A 15456-nucleotide genomic window follows, 5' to 3' on the forward strand; every position below is an offset into this window, starting at 1 on the left:
AATGATTTAAAGACCTTATGTGAATGAATAAATTTTTGATCGCCCAAATATCAAGATATTTATTTTTAGTTAACCGGAATGGTTGGACAAGATTTGGTTCATTGCAATGATTTTGGAAGCTGTATTACCAACCCTTATGGAGCATGAGCCTCTGACGGTAGAAGCTCTGACGTGCACAAATGTCTACAATACTAAATATCACCAACCTAAATTACTCAAAGCAACCGAACAAATTTGCACCGAGGTTGTATGACGCAAACATGTGAAAATCAATTCTTGTTTTGACAGAGTCACTTTGCGGCAACTGCAACCACCACGGGAAACTCAATGCAGAGAAACGGTGTGCCATTGTCATTCAGCAGTTCCCACCGTATCGTCAGTAAGCCCTACAAGAAAACGTGGATTATAAGCAGGTGGCGAATACTGAAGAACAAATAAATATTGGGTTTAACGCTCGCTTAAACACTGGTTACATCTCAAAACGGCATCGAAATCGGTCTCTGCAAAAAGCACACTGATGTAGTGAGCTGCTTTGCGGTGTGTCTAGGTGAAAAGCTTCTAGGAAATCGATGAATGTAAAAAAGACTGAGGAAATGGCTTAAGAATACTGAATAGTCCATAACCTTGGTAATTTCATCTTAATCCTTACGCTTCTGACTTCTCTTTATTATCCGATAAGCCCGAACGGCTATATCGCTTCTGAAAATGTGTTGTTTTACAAATGTGCACATGCGACACAAGCATGCGGTCTAGGTAAATTCATCAAGAAGCGTAAAATTGAGGACGAAATGTGACCGTAGTAATAAAATATCAGTGGGTGTTCAAGCGTAAGTGCTGCTAGTTATAATAAAACCCTTTTGGACTTACCGGCGGAAGGGTGTCCGGCACCCGGTCTGTGACTTCGTAGGTGTACACTTCCCCGACTTCTATGGGACATGGTGGAACCAATTGGGCGCAAACACCGTTAACCTGCAAGGGTACCCGTATTGGTCCAGCAGGAAATACACCTTGGATAGTGGATCCTCCAGCATATATTCTTTCAACTGTTTTGAGATAAACGAGAGTGAATAAGATATACCATCCATTAGAATGAGACGGGACAAAGAGAAAACGTGAACTCGGAATGTTAACTCTATGTTTGCATGTTATCCGACAGATGAGTGGGAGCACAAAACAGCGGAAAAAAGGCAAATATTTCGGACAGTCTTTATGATACCACTACTTGGTCTATCTCCTTCACGCCAAAAAGGGCACCAAAATCGAAAGTATACAAACAGGCAGATTAAATTTTTAAAGTGGATGGCATGCAAAGAAAACAGGCCCACGAATGATGTTCATCTCTCGGGTACTGGGAAACACACAATGAATAATAGATGTAGTATAATTTGACGAAGTGCTTACGCGCCATGAATCTGATTACGACGGAAACAGTTGTTCCCCTGATGAGCGTGCAAGGTTCACGGTCGCAAGGTTCAATGCTTACTGATATCACAGTGATATCGACTGAACCTGTAAAGAAGCAGAATGGAGAAGGCGAATTTGAACTGCAGCTAACACCCATCTTAGATGTGCGTCTAAGAGCCAGAAACGTTATTGCTAAAGGGAAGATTATAAAGAGTAATCCCACTGAAGTGCATCCGTGACTATTTGAATATAAGCAATATCCCAGTAGACCTACCGCAGTCCGTGTAGCTTATACTGTATGGGAGACACGGTACATAAAATGCCGCGCTAAATAGCACAATGACTGGTAGATGCATAGTGTCCAATTTGAGCCATAGGCCCTTCAATTTATATAGCGACATCCCTTTGAATGCGCAGGCCAACTTGAGTTTTTCAAGCTCAACTACATGATTAAAATAATTGACAAACCTTCTTCATTTATTCCTCAAATTCCATCATGCGCGTGTCTTCTTCCATGGATTTGAGTACAATTAAATCAGTTCACATTTGGAAATACCTCACGCACCACATAATTCAGAGCAATTCAGCATTCAAGGACATCCAGTGAGAGGCTTAGAAAAATACATCAAAATGCGAACAATAAAGTAGCTCGATTTGATCCACCCATACCTCTATTGATGTGCCCTGCACTAGGTAACATGAAGACAATGGTCTGAACTATAAAATGTTAATCTTGTTCACGGAAACGCTACGGAATCTTCACACTCATTGCCTGTTGAAACAACCTGTCAGTAAATTTTGCTCTGTGTCCCATGTCCTACATATAACGCACACGACGGTGACCAAAGATCGTCTTTTAGCGAAATCGGTTGATGTAGACCAACTTACGCAAAAGACATGAAAACCTGAGTGAATGCGAATCAAAGCAATATTCTTGTTGGTAGTATACATACCAGGTGGTTGACTGCAACTCTAGCACGAACGCAAAGGCTAACCAGTAATGTGCATCAGAGGGTTGGCGAGTCGTTTAAAAGAAGCATTCGTTAAGTTTGGCTAACCTGCCTCCGCATCGTCGCCAGATATTCTCGATTCAACCGTGGATTCTATTTGAACACCAACACTGACACGTCGCTTTTAGTTTCGAAGCTTGACGAAAGTGCGTGGGGGATTACACTTTGCGTGAAGCTTGTTTGGAGTGTCCCTTCAGGAGACAGCTTTGCTTGGTTTCGATGAATTTCGACCCTGATGAAAACACTGAGGCAATTACTTTCGGGGTGACACATGGACCAAACGTTGAGGCGCCCTCAAAACGGAACATTTAGATTAAAAGCGACCTTAGCAACGAAGGTCAAGTAATAAATTCTTCCTCTCTGAACAAGATTGGATATTTCTGTCCATTTAAATATATCATTCCCCGGAAGAAGCCTTATTATTATCAAAGGCTAAATTTGGCAGTCATTCTTGAACGTGTGAGGCCTGATCGAGTACCTGGGCCTCTTAAATAACTTTAATCAAATTCGCGATGACTGCGTATATTCGTCTTTTCGTTTGTCATATTTGAATAAGATATTTTGCTGGTTCAGCGACCCACATTATTCCGGGATATATGTGAATGCTAGCCAAGTATTTTGATGAAAGAAACTGAGAGTCACCATTTCATCACCAATCCAGGTGACATCTCCAGTGCAGGGTTGAGTGGGTGAGAGCAGCGTACCCGAGATACCTACATTCCACATCATTGCCAGCGTAATAAAACGTCTGGCAAGAATTGCTATAGCTCCTGATAAATGATTTCATTCCCATTTTGATAGCTTGGAGTTGTCTATTCTAAATTAGGGACCTAGAAACCAAAATTGTATTAAACAGCGGTAAGTTATTTACCTAGAGGCGTGCATCTTTGTTGCACAAAATTTGGTGGTCATTTAACACAACTTCACGGATCGAAGTTACTAAATGAGAATGAATGAATGAATGCGGATTAGTCTCCTATCGTGCGCCTCTTGCGCGGCGTTCGTTAACCACAGAGTCAATTGCCAAATTTTTCTCCCCGTTCCCAGCGATACTTGGTCCTTCGAGAGTTCCGACTTAAGAAGCAGACGAAAATTGTCATCTTACACACATGCATATTGCGCCTTCCCTGGATATCTGAAAAATTTTTCGGTAATGTTTTGCCCAATATTCGCTCCACCATATGTTAACCAAATTTTGTTTCATCCATTTATCTGCAATAGATCTTACACTTACGAGCCTTTCAGGAATGTAGCTGCAGAAAGTTTAAAATGTGGCAGCCATTCGCAGCGCCAACGAGTTTTATCACTACAGTGTAAAATTTAAATGGCCATAGCATCTTACATAGATTAGATGTGTTTAAGTGCATGAGCACCAAACGCGCGGAAGTATCCATTCCAGCATGGGATCACCGCAAACTGGTTGTAACCAAAAATACATGGTTGACTGGAATGCCACCAACAGTTCCTTCACATTCATGAGTTCGCTTGCATCTTTTAACTAACTGCACCCCTGATCATCCAAAAAATCGTCTCGTTCGACCAATAGTCCCTTGCTAGTTTGTTTAGGGTTAGAAGAATCATAGAGGACAAATGTATTGTCAGGCTTCTTTGAATGGTGGAAATACTCACATGCACTCTGATCTGATATAAACGAGTCTTAGTTGAATTTCATCTTGGTATTTTGATTATGACGTTGTACAACTAAATTTGATAAACGCAGGCTGCATAATGCTTCATCTCTGTGATGTAAACAAATTTTTTCTTGAAAAAAAGTTAAACCGCGGCGGATCTGATATAGTATCAATTAATAGCGAGCGGACTCTGGTTCAACACATTCAGGATGTGGAATAGTTGGCGCGTTCTGGCAACTTCATTTTTATGAGGCGCAAAATTGCACGCCAAGAATTGCAGAACCTTGAATTTTTCTTAATAAAAGGTTGTATTACGCGAACACAAATAATTACATAAAACGGGTAAAAACTCAGTGGTAGAGTTTCCTGTCTAAATCTTCGCACAAATTACTGCAAGCCCCAGTAGACCTGTAGTAAATAGCAGGTGAAACTGAAATGTTTACAAAGGTGCGTACACAACGCGGAATACTGGAAGACTAGCCCGCGTTTTTTTTGAGTCCCAAGGATGCACAATTTATACACCGGTGTACTAAACCACCCAAGCACCATTTGTTTTTGGAGACTGCTCTTGTAGACTACGTCTGTAGACTACGTCAACATAATGCACTACGAGAAGAACAGCACGAGGCGTTCGACACTCAAATCGTTTATAACAAACCCTTGAGTACTTAATCTTCAATGATTTATTCCAGCACTGGTTTTATCGATTCACCTTACAAAACGACTAACACGCATTCTCCCGCAAAAAATAGCGGTCGCAGGGGACTACGGCAGAAGTTGCACTGTCTTTCTTAAGCTTTAATCATGGCAACCACAGATCGATAACACACTCACCAAGGTCCCGGTTAGTTCTTAGATTTGTGGATTTTATCCCATAATGCGTACCGTGATAAAAGAGTGTGCTACCTTTTGAAAACTGACTTACGGTCACTTGGATGCTAACCACTTCATAGAATAGTCGCTTTTTATTCGGCTTTTCGGTAATCCAACAACTGAAGTACCAATGCTAATAAATTTCATCAACTGTTGTACAGTTTTGGGTGATGCATCGATGAAGGTGGAACACACGGTAGAAACAAACAAAAGAACTGCAAATAACTCTAATGATTTTGTTCAAAAATGGTAATGGCGACCGGAGACGTTGCTACTCAGTTTTGTGTGAGGTGCACAATTTGTGTAGGACCACACAAAACCTGCTCTACTCCAAAGTGTTTGGCGCACAGGTGACACAAATTAGCGCTGAATTTTCAGAAGAAAAACACAATTAAATCGTTTCGCCCAAGTTATTATACTGGATCCATGATAAGCAAACCGGTGAACAGAGCGTCCCGTTGCCCCCTGGTGTATATTTGAAAGTATGTGGGTACATCATACAATCGGATTATTTTTCTCTCATAGGATGCATTTTTATAGAGCTTTTTGTTTTATCACGTAACCAGCCGTTTATTTTGGCCTGCTAGTTACGCTTGCCGCCAGCCCACAAAGTAATATTTGGGTCAACCGAAAGCTTACGACCATCTTGACCACCTACTACTCGACGCTCACCAATTCAGGCCGAGTTCATTGCCTAATCGGGCGCACATGAAAATAACATGATCTGCTCACAACCAGGTTTTTGTAACTGCAAATGTCTTTCACATCTCACCGATCTGCCTACACAGAGTTGACCTGATTGACAAGGAGGTGATTTTATATCCAACGGTAAGTGCGCAATCAAACATTAATAGGGAACAAAGCATCATGGAAAAGTTGCTGAAGAATGACACGATCGGGTCGTATGCTATTCAAACATCAGGCAAACTGGGCCGAAACCGATATGCTCAACGACAATAAACTAATAACGCATGCCAGTGCTATTCAGTAGTGACGGTACAGCGTGGTTGTAAAATAAATGAAGGAAAAGATAAAGTTGGTGGCCTGAATCCAAGAAAACGTATGTCCATAATAAACGATCGGGAGATCGTGAGCACCCCTAAGATAGAAATGAAACGACATACCTGTATACCATATCAAAATAAGACATTTCAAGCCAGACTGGTTTGTGTTCTATCTACACCCAACCTCAGTAACCAACCACATGGAAATAGTAAATTTATCTCACAACTCATGTCAGCAAGTGTAAGTATGAACACAAATGGAGTGGCCTGTACCATATATATGTCATATAGGCTTCCAACAAAATTGCAGAGGATAATAAATAATCGATTTAGAAAGGCGTAAGAAACCCATGGCACCCACTGTGAACATATCCGCTTTACTCCAGGTTGTTTTGTTTTGCACTTTCAGCCACAATTGTTCTTTCAAAAATGGTTGAAAATACTATTTCAATGTCCCGGGAGCAAATTGCATTCTCCTAATGCTCCGGAACGACCTGCCTAAGGCTGAGCAAACAAATTTCTCGACATCCCTGAAGAATGTAAAGGGAAGCTTATCTGACCAGTTGCCCAATGGTGCTGAAACAAGTATTCAGGCGCGCAAAAATAATTTGAACCCACCAGACAAACGAAGAGGGTTTCGCGAAATTGGTCTCAAAAATACCTTCAAATTGTGCCTCACTTTGCAACAAAGTAGGTGCCTAAATTATTGTGGATAGGCATACATACTGGCGGCGATTTCCTTCTACCATTTGCTCGATGGAGACCGCGCTTCGTACGTGGGGTTTCACTTTACAGACGGAAACAAACGCTCCTAATCGCCAGTGCAGAAATAAATTTCGGAATTAAATTAGACATTAAATATATGCGTTTTCCACAATGTGGGTAGGTTCTTCATTTGATCCTCCATTGACATAATACTCATTTTGCGGTGATCAAAACATTACTATTTAATACATATCGTTCCTTTAGCTGTAGCATCCATTTGGTGAAAAACCCTGTTACGGCTTGTGAATAAAGTGACAAGGGTGAGATACCTCCCGTTTCACTAAGATTAACACAAGCAGTCGCCGGATTTTGTGTGTGATAGCGGGGCGCCTTAACCATCGCATTGTCTTTTGTTTCACGGGTTAAACAGGATTGTATCTAAATGCGTTGATATTTTGCATAAATTCGTCGAAAAAGTACAACGATTTCCAATAGATAAAGATGTGACTACATGGTATCATATCTGTGCAAGCGATCAGTTGACCAATCCGAAACTGGTAGGCTGGAAAATGAAAAAAATGGTATGTTGGTAGCTGCTGTTTCACCATTAATACTGAACAACGGTGAGCGACACAAGTACTTCTTAGTAGTGTTTTGGAATATTGGTAGCTCGGGTGTATTGGTTGGTAATTGATCAGGTGGCTGTTGATCTGTTCGCCGAGCTTGGCAATTGATTTGCAAACGTTTCGTCGCCATTCGAGGAGACATCCATCGAGGAGACCCAACCAACAGCGCACTGAACAGTTTTGATTGATATCACCTAAATATACGGACGCCATTGATAAATTTTGACCTACGAACTTCGAGGGTTTGGTGAAATAACTTTTGAGTGGTACAAAGCGTGACTAGTCAGATCCAATTTCGTGATCCTTTGAGATTTAGCTAAAAACAGCAATAAAACAGTGGCACACTCGTGGACAGCGAAACACTATTTAATGCATGATTTCACAGCACTTCGGTAATAACGTATACACTATCATTTCCTGAATGGCCCATTTGATGATTTGTTTCATTTTGAAGATCCTTTAAATCCAAAACTACGACAAATTTTGGACAGAGTACGGACAACTTAACGCGTGATGGGCACAAGTATTTCACATTATTGTCCCCAAAAATCTTTCATGGGAAGTCGGCTATCAAATCCCAAAAGGTTTTTTCGGGACAATGGATATTTTTTCATGGATCGCAGCTACAAAGACAAATTTCTCTGCACGAACCAAAACAAATTAGTCCGAATACACCGGCACATCCCACTGTCCGGTATTTTCCGGGTTTTGTAACATGTCATTGCACTATTTTAGGTTCGATTTAATCTGTTGCAATTACCCTTAATAATTTGTAAACCACCCCATATTTTCACCTTGACTACATCGACATAGACAAAGATAAGAAAGCGTCTGGTGACTCTCCGAAAAACGTTACCTAACTCATCACAACAATAACGAAGACGATATGTGGCATTTCTTTCCTGAGGAGATTCAGAGGTATTTGTGTAGTGCATTCAGCAAGAGTGGCACATATTTGTTTTAATTTTGTGGACTAGCGAAATTCTGCGTATGGACCGATTTACTATATTTGTAAATTTCCAGTCTTTTTTCGGTTGGTTTTGGGACCGCAATTATGTGGATCATCCATGTGGAAAACATTGCTATGTCTATAGGATCCTATTCACAGTGGTTTAATTTGTAATTAATTTGATTGGTGACCACTTATCCCTTGGGCATAGCACTTACAGCTCGCGAACTTCAACAGAACCTGTATGTTTCACAGCATGCCCAACGCTATGTAATTGGAAAGGGCCCTCATGCTACTCTCTGTTTTCGATGACCTAATAATGCATTTGCGATCACATGCTTGTATCACAGACTCTTGCGTGATCTTGAATTATTGCGGTTGGTCAGCTTGACGCATTTTTAATCTTCGCAAGACTCACATCTACGGTTTGATCTCACACAAAAGGCAGGAGCAAGATTATGTGCACAAATCGGAGAGATGACAATTCTCAAAAATTACATCCGCAAAATGTCATCGCGGCAATTATTTGGAAGCAGCTGTTGGAAGCACCGGATTGGAAGCAGCAGGGGGTTTGTTATGAGGAATTAAGGTGGTATCATTTCTCCACAATTTGGATATGCTTATTCTGTTTTGCTGGTGGATGTTGCAAACGATCGTTGCGTTGTGAATAAAGCTGAAGCGTCCGTTTGAATGTTGCCAGTGGTACAAGGAAATATAGCAGGCTTGTGAAAACTTAATTCTTCTACAATATCAGTCGCGCGGCCTTTACACAAAAACCGATAAAAATCAAGCACGATAAGTAGCAGACAAAATAAGGCAAATGGTGAAAATTCTGAGGGACTGAGGAGGGATTTCTTAGTTCGCGTGCACAGCAAGCCATCGGGATCAGCGTTTTTCCTCGGGTTGTGTACAGTGTCGGCTTTTAGGATCGTTATTTAGGACAACAACGTACAACAGATGACTCTAAAGGCCATCCGATAAGTGGATAGAGAACGCCGTGGATATCATGTGTCCAATAGTAAAACTTGGGCTAACTCTAGAGTTACACCAACCATCGCTAGCAAAAGTGCACCAAAAGCTTCACATAGCTAACGTTACTGCCCCCGCAAAAGTATACAGTCACCATCAAGAACATGTCAATTTAAATTTGCCCACTTTAAGTATGGGCACCGTTGCAGGTTTAAATGTGTATGTAGATAGAACATTATTTCCTAATTGCCGAATTTAATAATAAAGGGTTTCATCGCATCCGATTTCTTTGCTTTTATTGAGCACAAATATTTATGTCATTGTTGCCAGCAAACAGTTTGAGCTCCCCAGAACGAAAAAAGCCGTAAGTTCAGCAGCAATTCAATTACAGGTAAGCGAGTGCTTCTGATACACCAGCGAAAATACACCGAATCGATATTCTACGGTAATACTAAAAGTTTAACGTTAGTTTGGAAAGCTGACTTAGGAGCAGTACTGAGGAGTAGACAGGGCAGGAGATAAGGAGGGCGGTACTGAATGTATCAGGAATGAGGTACAAAGCACAAAGCAGACAACGCGGTGAACTAAGGTGTAGGACACCGGGCTCATCATATGGCAGTAACACAGTGCACATGGCTAATGCTTAGATTACACGATTTCGGCTAGCCTCTGAACTGGGCAATAATATGCGAATCGTACAGGCATGACCTGATGGGCGCATTTTTGACTGACGCCTTTTAACTCTGCCAACTAAAGCTCTAAAATGCCACATGACCGATTTTTGTTTATACTGTGTTACAAAAAATATGGTTCACTGGACATGCCTTTATGAAGCGGCTTTTTCCAGCTGATGTGGGAACGAATTCCTACAAGACGATTGCGGCCTTGATTTTTAATTATCCGGAAGTAATCAGGAACAAACCCTCAACTATTTTCATTCATCACGCGGTGGCAAAGTGAAATGAGCCTAGGAGACTGTTAGTAATTATCTATCCTTTCGAAATAAAACCTTCCCCTCGTTCATAAGCAAGGCACGTGGAATGAATGTGGAACTCTCTGAATGTTTTAGATACACAAAACAAGTGCAATGTATTTTCCTTGGAAAACGTGTGCTACTCGCGCGTGAGAACAAAGTTTGTCGTTACGCAGAATAAACTTTTATTGTGTTTCACGGTTTGAACCTCGCTATGCAAATAAGATGTTATCTGGCAATCACGGTTGTTATCCAACGCAATATAAGCTTCATTCATGTTTACGGCAAACGTGTTCTGGCAAACAATGTCACGGTTTACACTTTGTATGGTTCAGTTAACAAACTTTTTGATTATCTGCGCACTACAGAAAACCAATGCCGTTAGTTTCAGAGATTGTGGTAAGCTTTCATAGAAAATACCACTTGCTATCAATTTTATCAGTGCCAGTACGCATGCATATCACTGCAGCATCTTTTGGTTTGTATAGAAAACCTATAAAATATAGTAGCCAATTTGGTAAAATGTATTCTTTTTGTTTCCATCTGATCTCAGAAAAAAGTGTAAATATTGGAGACACGCAATTATTTGCAGGTTTTTTTGCTTGCAGTCCAATTGTGATCTGGTGATTTAATTCCGGCCCCCCCCCCAATATAGCAAAATCTGATTAACTATAGTTTGCCCCAGTGAGCAGAATCATCTGTTTGGTGCACTTGTGCCGAATGGTAACACCCATCAGCGTTTCTCAAATACAGGTTATTTGCTGCGGCAGGCCAGTGTGCAATCGCCTGAACATACCAGACGCAGTATTTTATCGAGTGACTTACATCCAAACGACTATTGTAAAAGGAATGCGCAATCCAGGGAATGCGCAATGCAAAAAGACACGGTTGAAAGTGATTGAAACAAAGGAGCGTCGCCTCATGAAAGCTAATTAGTTTGGGGAATTTTCGACACTTAAATACTTGCAGGAAAACTACCTCTTCTAGCCTGTTTTGATCGTACCCTGGGTCACACTATCACCTGAAAAATGAAGAAATTCGGCACCCCACATACTTTAATGTACAGGTTGCCATTATTTTTTATTTTCCTGATATACAGGTTCGGTTGGTGCTGCAATACTCTCAGTTGAAGTTTCTCCCTGCAACGACGATCCATGCGTTTTGACTAGGAATTCAGTTGCCTCCATTCGTATTTCGTTCAGAGCTCGTGAGTAGAATAATATTGCCTGATATTTTGCTCTTTTTAGAGAACATTAACCGCATGCAAATGTTTTATGCATCCCAATGTATATAGGGTTTGAGGTGACTAATTTTTTTTGTGACGCCCGATTCGGTGCAGCACATGCCAAAAGGTTTGTAGAGACCAACATGAAACTGTTGTATATCAATATATTGTTTGATGGATTTGAGGTCAAGGAAGCTTTAAAACGTAAATCAGAATGGTTGAAACAGCTCACGCACGCTATGAGGTTATTTGCTGTGTGCAGTAGTACTTCCTTACAGCGCACGCATCCTATTCAAAGCAGTAATTTGACAAGGAATCCTATCTACCTGTTTCATTGTGTGTATAGTAGGCTCATGTAAATCTTGCTTTCCTCAAATAAATCTCCCTGCCACAGTCACAGCCGTCGACGTTAGAGGTTCTACGTTGCTGGGTACTTTCGCAAACCAGCGTGTGCCCGTATCCTTGCCAAAGAACGGTGTATGTGGACGCATAAATCCATCTTGTGTTCTCCGAGCAGGGGAGACCTACAACTATTTCTTCAGCGCCGTTGTGCCCGCTGGCGTTCGACGGGTAAGTTGCAATGGGTTACTTAGAACCAATCTGTTTCACGTGTTTGCATATTTGATGTCGGTAAATTTATGAACACAACCCCAAAAGCGGTAACTTTTTTATTATCCTCGTGTAGTAAAGAAGAATGAAGCGCATAGGATACGTTTGCGGATAAAATTTTCTAGGAGTAAGGGCTACAATGTTCTAAAGGATGCAAACACCGAATTGGAAAATTGTAGACAGTAGAGAAACTAGCTCCAGAACCCGCACGAAATAATTCTGGCGTATACGAATCGGTTGAAAAATTATTCGTCATTGCTTGAATTACAAATGTATTTGTGTTGTCGTACACTCCATTCACATCGCTTGCACACATGAGATATCCGGGAACATTTCTGTACATTAAAAAAAAAACAAAAATTTGTCTGAAATGTGAGAAACTTGAATCTGAATGTTCGTTTTGTACGTGAAATGAATTTATTATTGTTTGTGTCCTTCAGGTTTGCTCGTCATTAGCTTGGTTGTCCAAATTTGTAAAGTCAGATGCCCAATATCGTCTTTCAGGGGCCCATGCTTGTGCAGTGGGAACTATTGGACAGCCAAGGCCGAATGTTTTTGTGCTTTCAATTTACCGTGCAAATTGTGTAAAAAGTGCAAAATACCTACGCTGGAAATCTGTACTTTCACCTAATAGACATGAAGGATTTATGCTCACCTGGTCTTTTTTCTTGTTGCTCACAGCTAGCGCAAACACAAGTCTGGATGGAGCAGGAACCAGTCCAAACTATAATTTTGTCGAATGCTTACAGGTGAGGAGAACATCTGAGCACCTGGTGGCTCAGTTACTGGTTTATTGGGGAATTATGAACCCGTTTATGGTTATTCAGATTAGCATGTCTGAAGTGAACAAACAAAATTCACCCTTAAATTCAAACGCTGAGTGAATTTCAAGAGAATTTTCCTGAAACCGGTAACGAAAAATATGTGAGACACATGAGGAAAGCGATCCCACGTTGCAACACAAATGATTATTGTCTGAAGTGAACAAACAAAATTCACCCTGAAATTCAAACGCTGAGTGAATTTAAGGAGAATTTTCCTTAAACCGGTAACGAAAAATATGTGAAACACATGAGGAAAGTGATCCCACGTTGCAACACAAATGATTAGGGACCAATGTTAGGAAGGCGAATGAGGTCGTGTGTTTTATCAAGATTTCTGTTTCGGGGCACTAACATTCTTCATTGGCTCGTTAATTTATATTCCACTAATTGTTCCGAGAATAAAATTGTCTTATGGTGTAATAAACGTTCTGAGTTCTAATTCTGGTCAATCGATTCCTCCTGAGTGAACAAAGAACAATATACGCAAAACACATTGCAAATCAGATTATGCGTGAAAAATATTTGGCCGGTCAAAACGTAACAGCATAGTTTACCAAATTGGTTTATTCCATGTATAGTGATTCATGCTCGCAAGCCCATTTCCTTTTGCGCTTATTAGATTTGTGATATAACGAACAACAAGCCAGTGTCCGACGGGTCTTTACTCTCATTGTTTACCGGGCCACTTGTAGCAAGAGCAGCTTCTGATGGATGATTGTGCTCACTGACTAAACGACAGCTGACGTAAACAATAGTTTAGAGATATTTGGTCAAATCACCTAGGATTTCGTCCAGTCAGTGAAATAAATGCACGCTGGAAATCCTAGGGACATTATGCAGCCACAGTATACCTCTCACGAACCGCTGAGAGTTTTGAGCCCCTAATTGTGGGCCCCTCAATGAACTCCTAAATATTCTACCACAAGCGGTTGCGTGTCTAACTCTCGGTTGGTATGAAAATACTAATGTTCACTCAAATGGCCTCATGCTGACTGGCGTTTTGAGATATGAATACTCAGACGAGGTTTGCGGTGGAATCTTTAAGCACAATCATTGCCAGAACCGCTTGTTTCTGTTTTTCATTTTCAGCAAATTCAACCGAAGTATTCTATGCACGTTGACAAAAGTATAATTACGGGTTATTCCCCTTAGGTTGCCCCTTGACTCGAAATCCGATCTGCGGACCTTACGATAGCCAAGAAGCTGTTTTTGGTGGTGCAAAAATAAACAGATAATTCAGCACAGAAATTCATGAAATTTCTGTTCAGGTTTGGAATGAGATACTTCAAAACTTCATCACTGATATCATGCTGCAACCGATAGGGTCACTATGGCTGGGTGGATAAAGGTGTACCATATCCCGTCTAGGAAATAATTGGGTAGAGCAGTGTAAAAACAACATTAAAAAGTTATAGTGCATCAGGTCTTAAAATTGAAATGCAGTATCCACGTGAATAACTGCTTAAACTCTGAAGCGTAATAAAGAACGAAATAACATTCTGTCAGATGAATGGTATTAAAGAAGCCTACCTAAAAACTTGGATATAAATAAGAATAAATGAACATTCTACTTAAGCATCGAGCATCGGCTTTGTCGAAGAGTAAAAGCAGAATGAAAATGACAGTGGCTTGCATAAATGAATGAGCGCTGTGTTTATCTAACTAAACAAATGTGACTTTGTGTCAAACGCCCATAATATGTTCACTTTTGAAAATAATAAATTTTACGGAGTTTTTCGCCGTAAAGTTCAGTCTTATGGCCAGGAGCACAATTATGTTACTCTTAGGTGGTGCCCAGTTAAATTCACTCGCCATTGGAATTTTTTGTTGTCAACCGTCAATGCGTCGATGGTGGCATCGTCCACACATATTTATGCACTATACAGGTGTAGAGTTACCAAATATGGTGCCTAAATTTTTTAAAAATAATAATTACTTCGCAGAAGAAACATCCGTTCCTGAGACATATAATCGATCTTCCAACAGAAGGGTTTTCCCTCGCCGGTTCACAGTACAATTGTGCGCTGGACAGGCGAAATAAAACTCCGGCCTGCTGATTATGGCCTTCACTAATAACACTCAGTCTGTTCCATTTTCAATCACATCTTTTTTATTCTTTGTAGGTTTTTCAGTGGCTATTTTTGGCATCCACAAGCAAAACACTGACAAAAACCTACTCTACCTCATGTTTGCATTAGTTGAATGTCCAATGGCAAGCACTATATGTAGTTGTTACTAAACATTGTTTAGCAATACACACGTCGCTCTTAAAGATAGTGCACTGCACAGTTTGCGATTATTTTCCCTCTATAGTAAAAGTCGCCCGAAATTTCATGCTCATTCCCACAGATAATAGAGGAAAAGGCTCAGTCTCCAAAGAATTGTACCGCCGTTAAAATTTGTTCAGTACAGCGTTCAGTACCCAGCGCTCGTGGCACACTTAGACAATTTTTCGACAAAACCGCGCCAAGGTGCCCCAGAAACCAAACAAACACGTTTTTTCCCAAATTCCTAAGCATCGGCAAATCTGGTCGACCAAAAGTTGGTACTGAAAGAACTACATGTAAAACGCTCGACGAGAAAAAACTTTTTCATAGGTAAATGGCCCACTGGCGGGGGGCGAATAAACCCTCTCAGATGAAAAGCAGCCCTCG

General features: G+C 40.8%; 1 protein-coding gene across 1 annotated transcript; it reads right to left on the bottom strand.

Moving 5' to 3' along the window:
• Positions 1–290: 290 nt before the first annotated feature.
• Positions 291–1805, bottom strand: T265_04648 (hypothetical protein; the record flags this gene model as incomplete). The annotated part of the gene is made up of 4 exons (XM_009169439.1): positions 291–386; positions 868–1043; positions 1402–1509; positions 1679–1805. The coding sequence occupies 4 exons, from the start codon at positions 1803–1805 to the stop codon at positions 291–293; spliced, it is 507 nt and encodes a 168-aa protein (XP_009167703.1).
• Between the last annotated feature and the right edge of the window lie 13651 nt (positions 1806–15456).

This window comes from Opisthorchis viverrini (genome assembly GCF_000715545.1).
Source record: "Opisthorchis viverrini unplaced genomic scaffold opera_v5_80, whole genome shotgun sequence".
NCBI lineage: Eukaryota > Metazoa > Platyhelminthes > Trematoda > Opisthorchiida > Opisthorchiidae > Opisthorchis > Opisthorchis viverrini.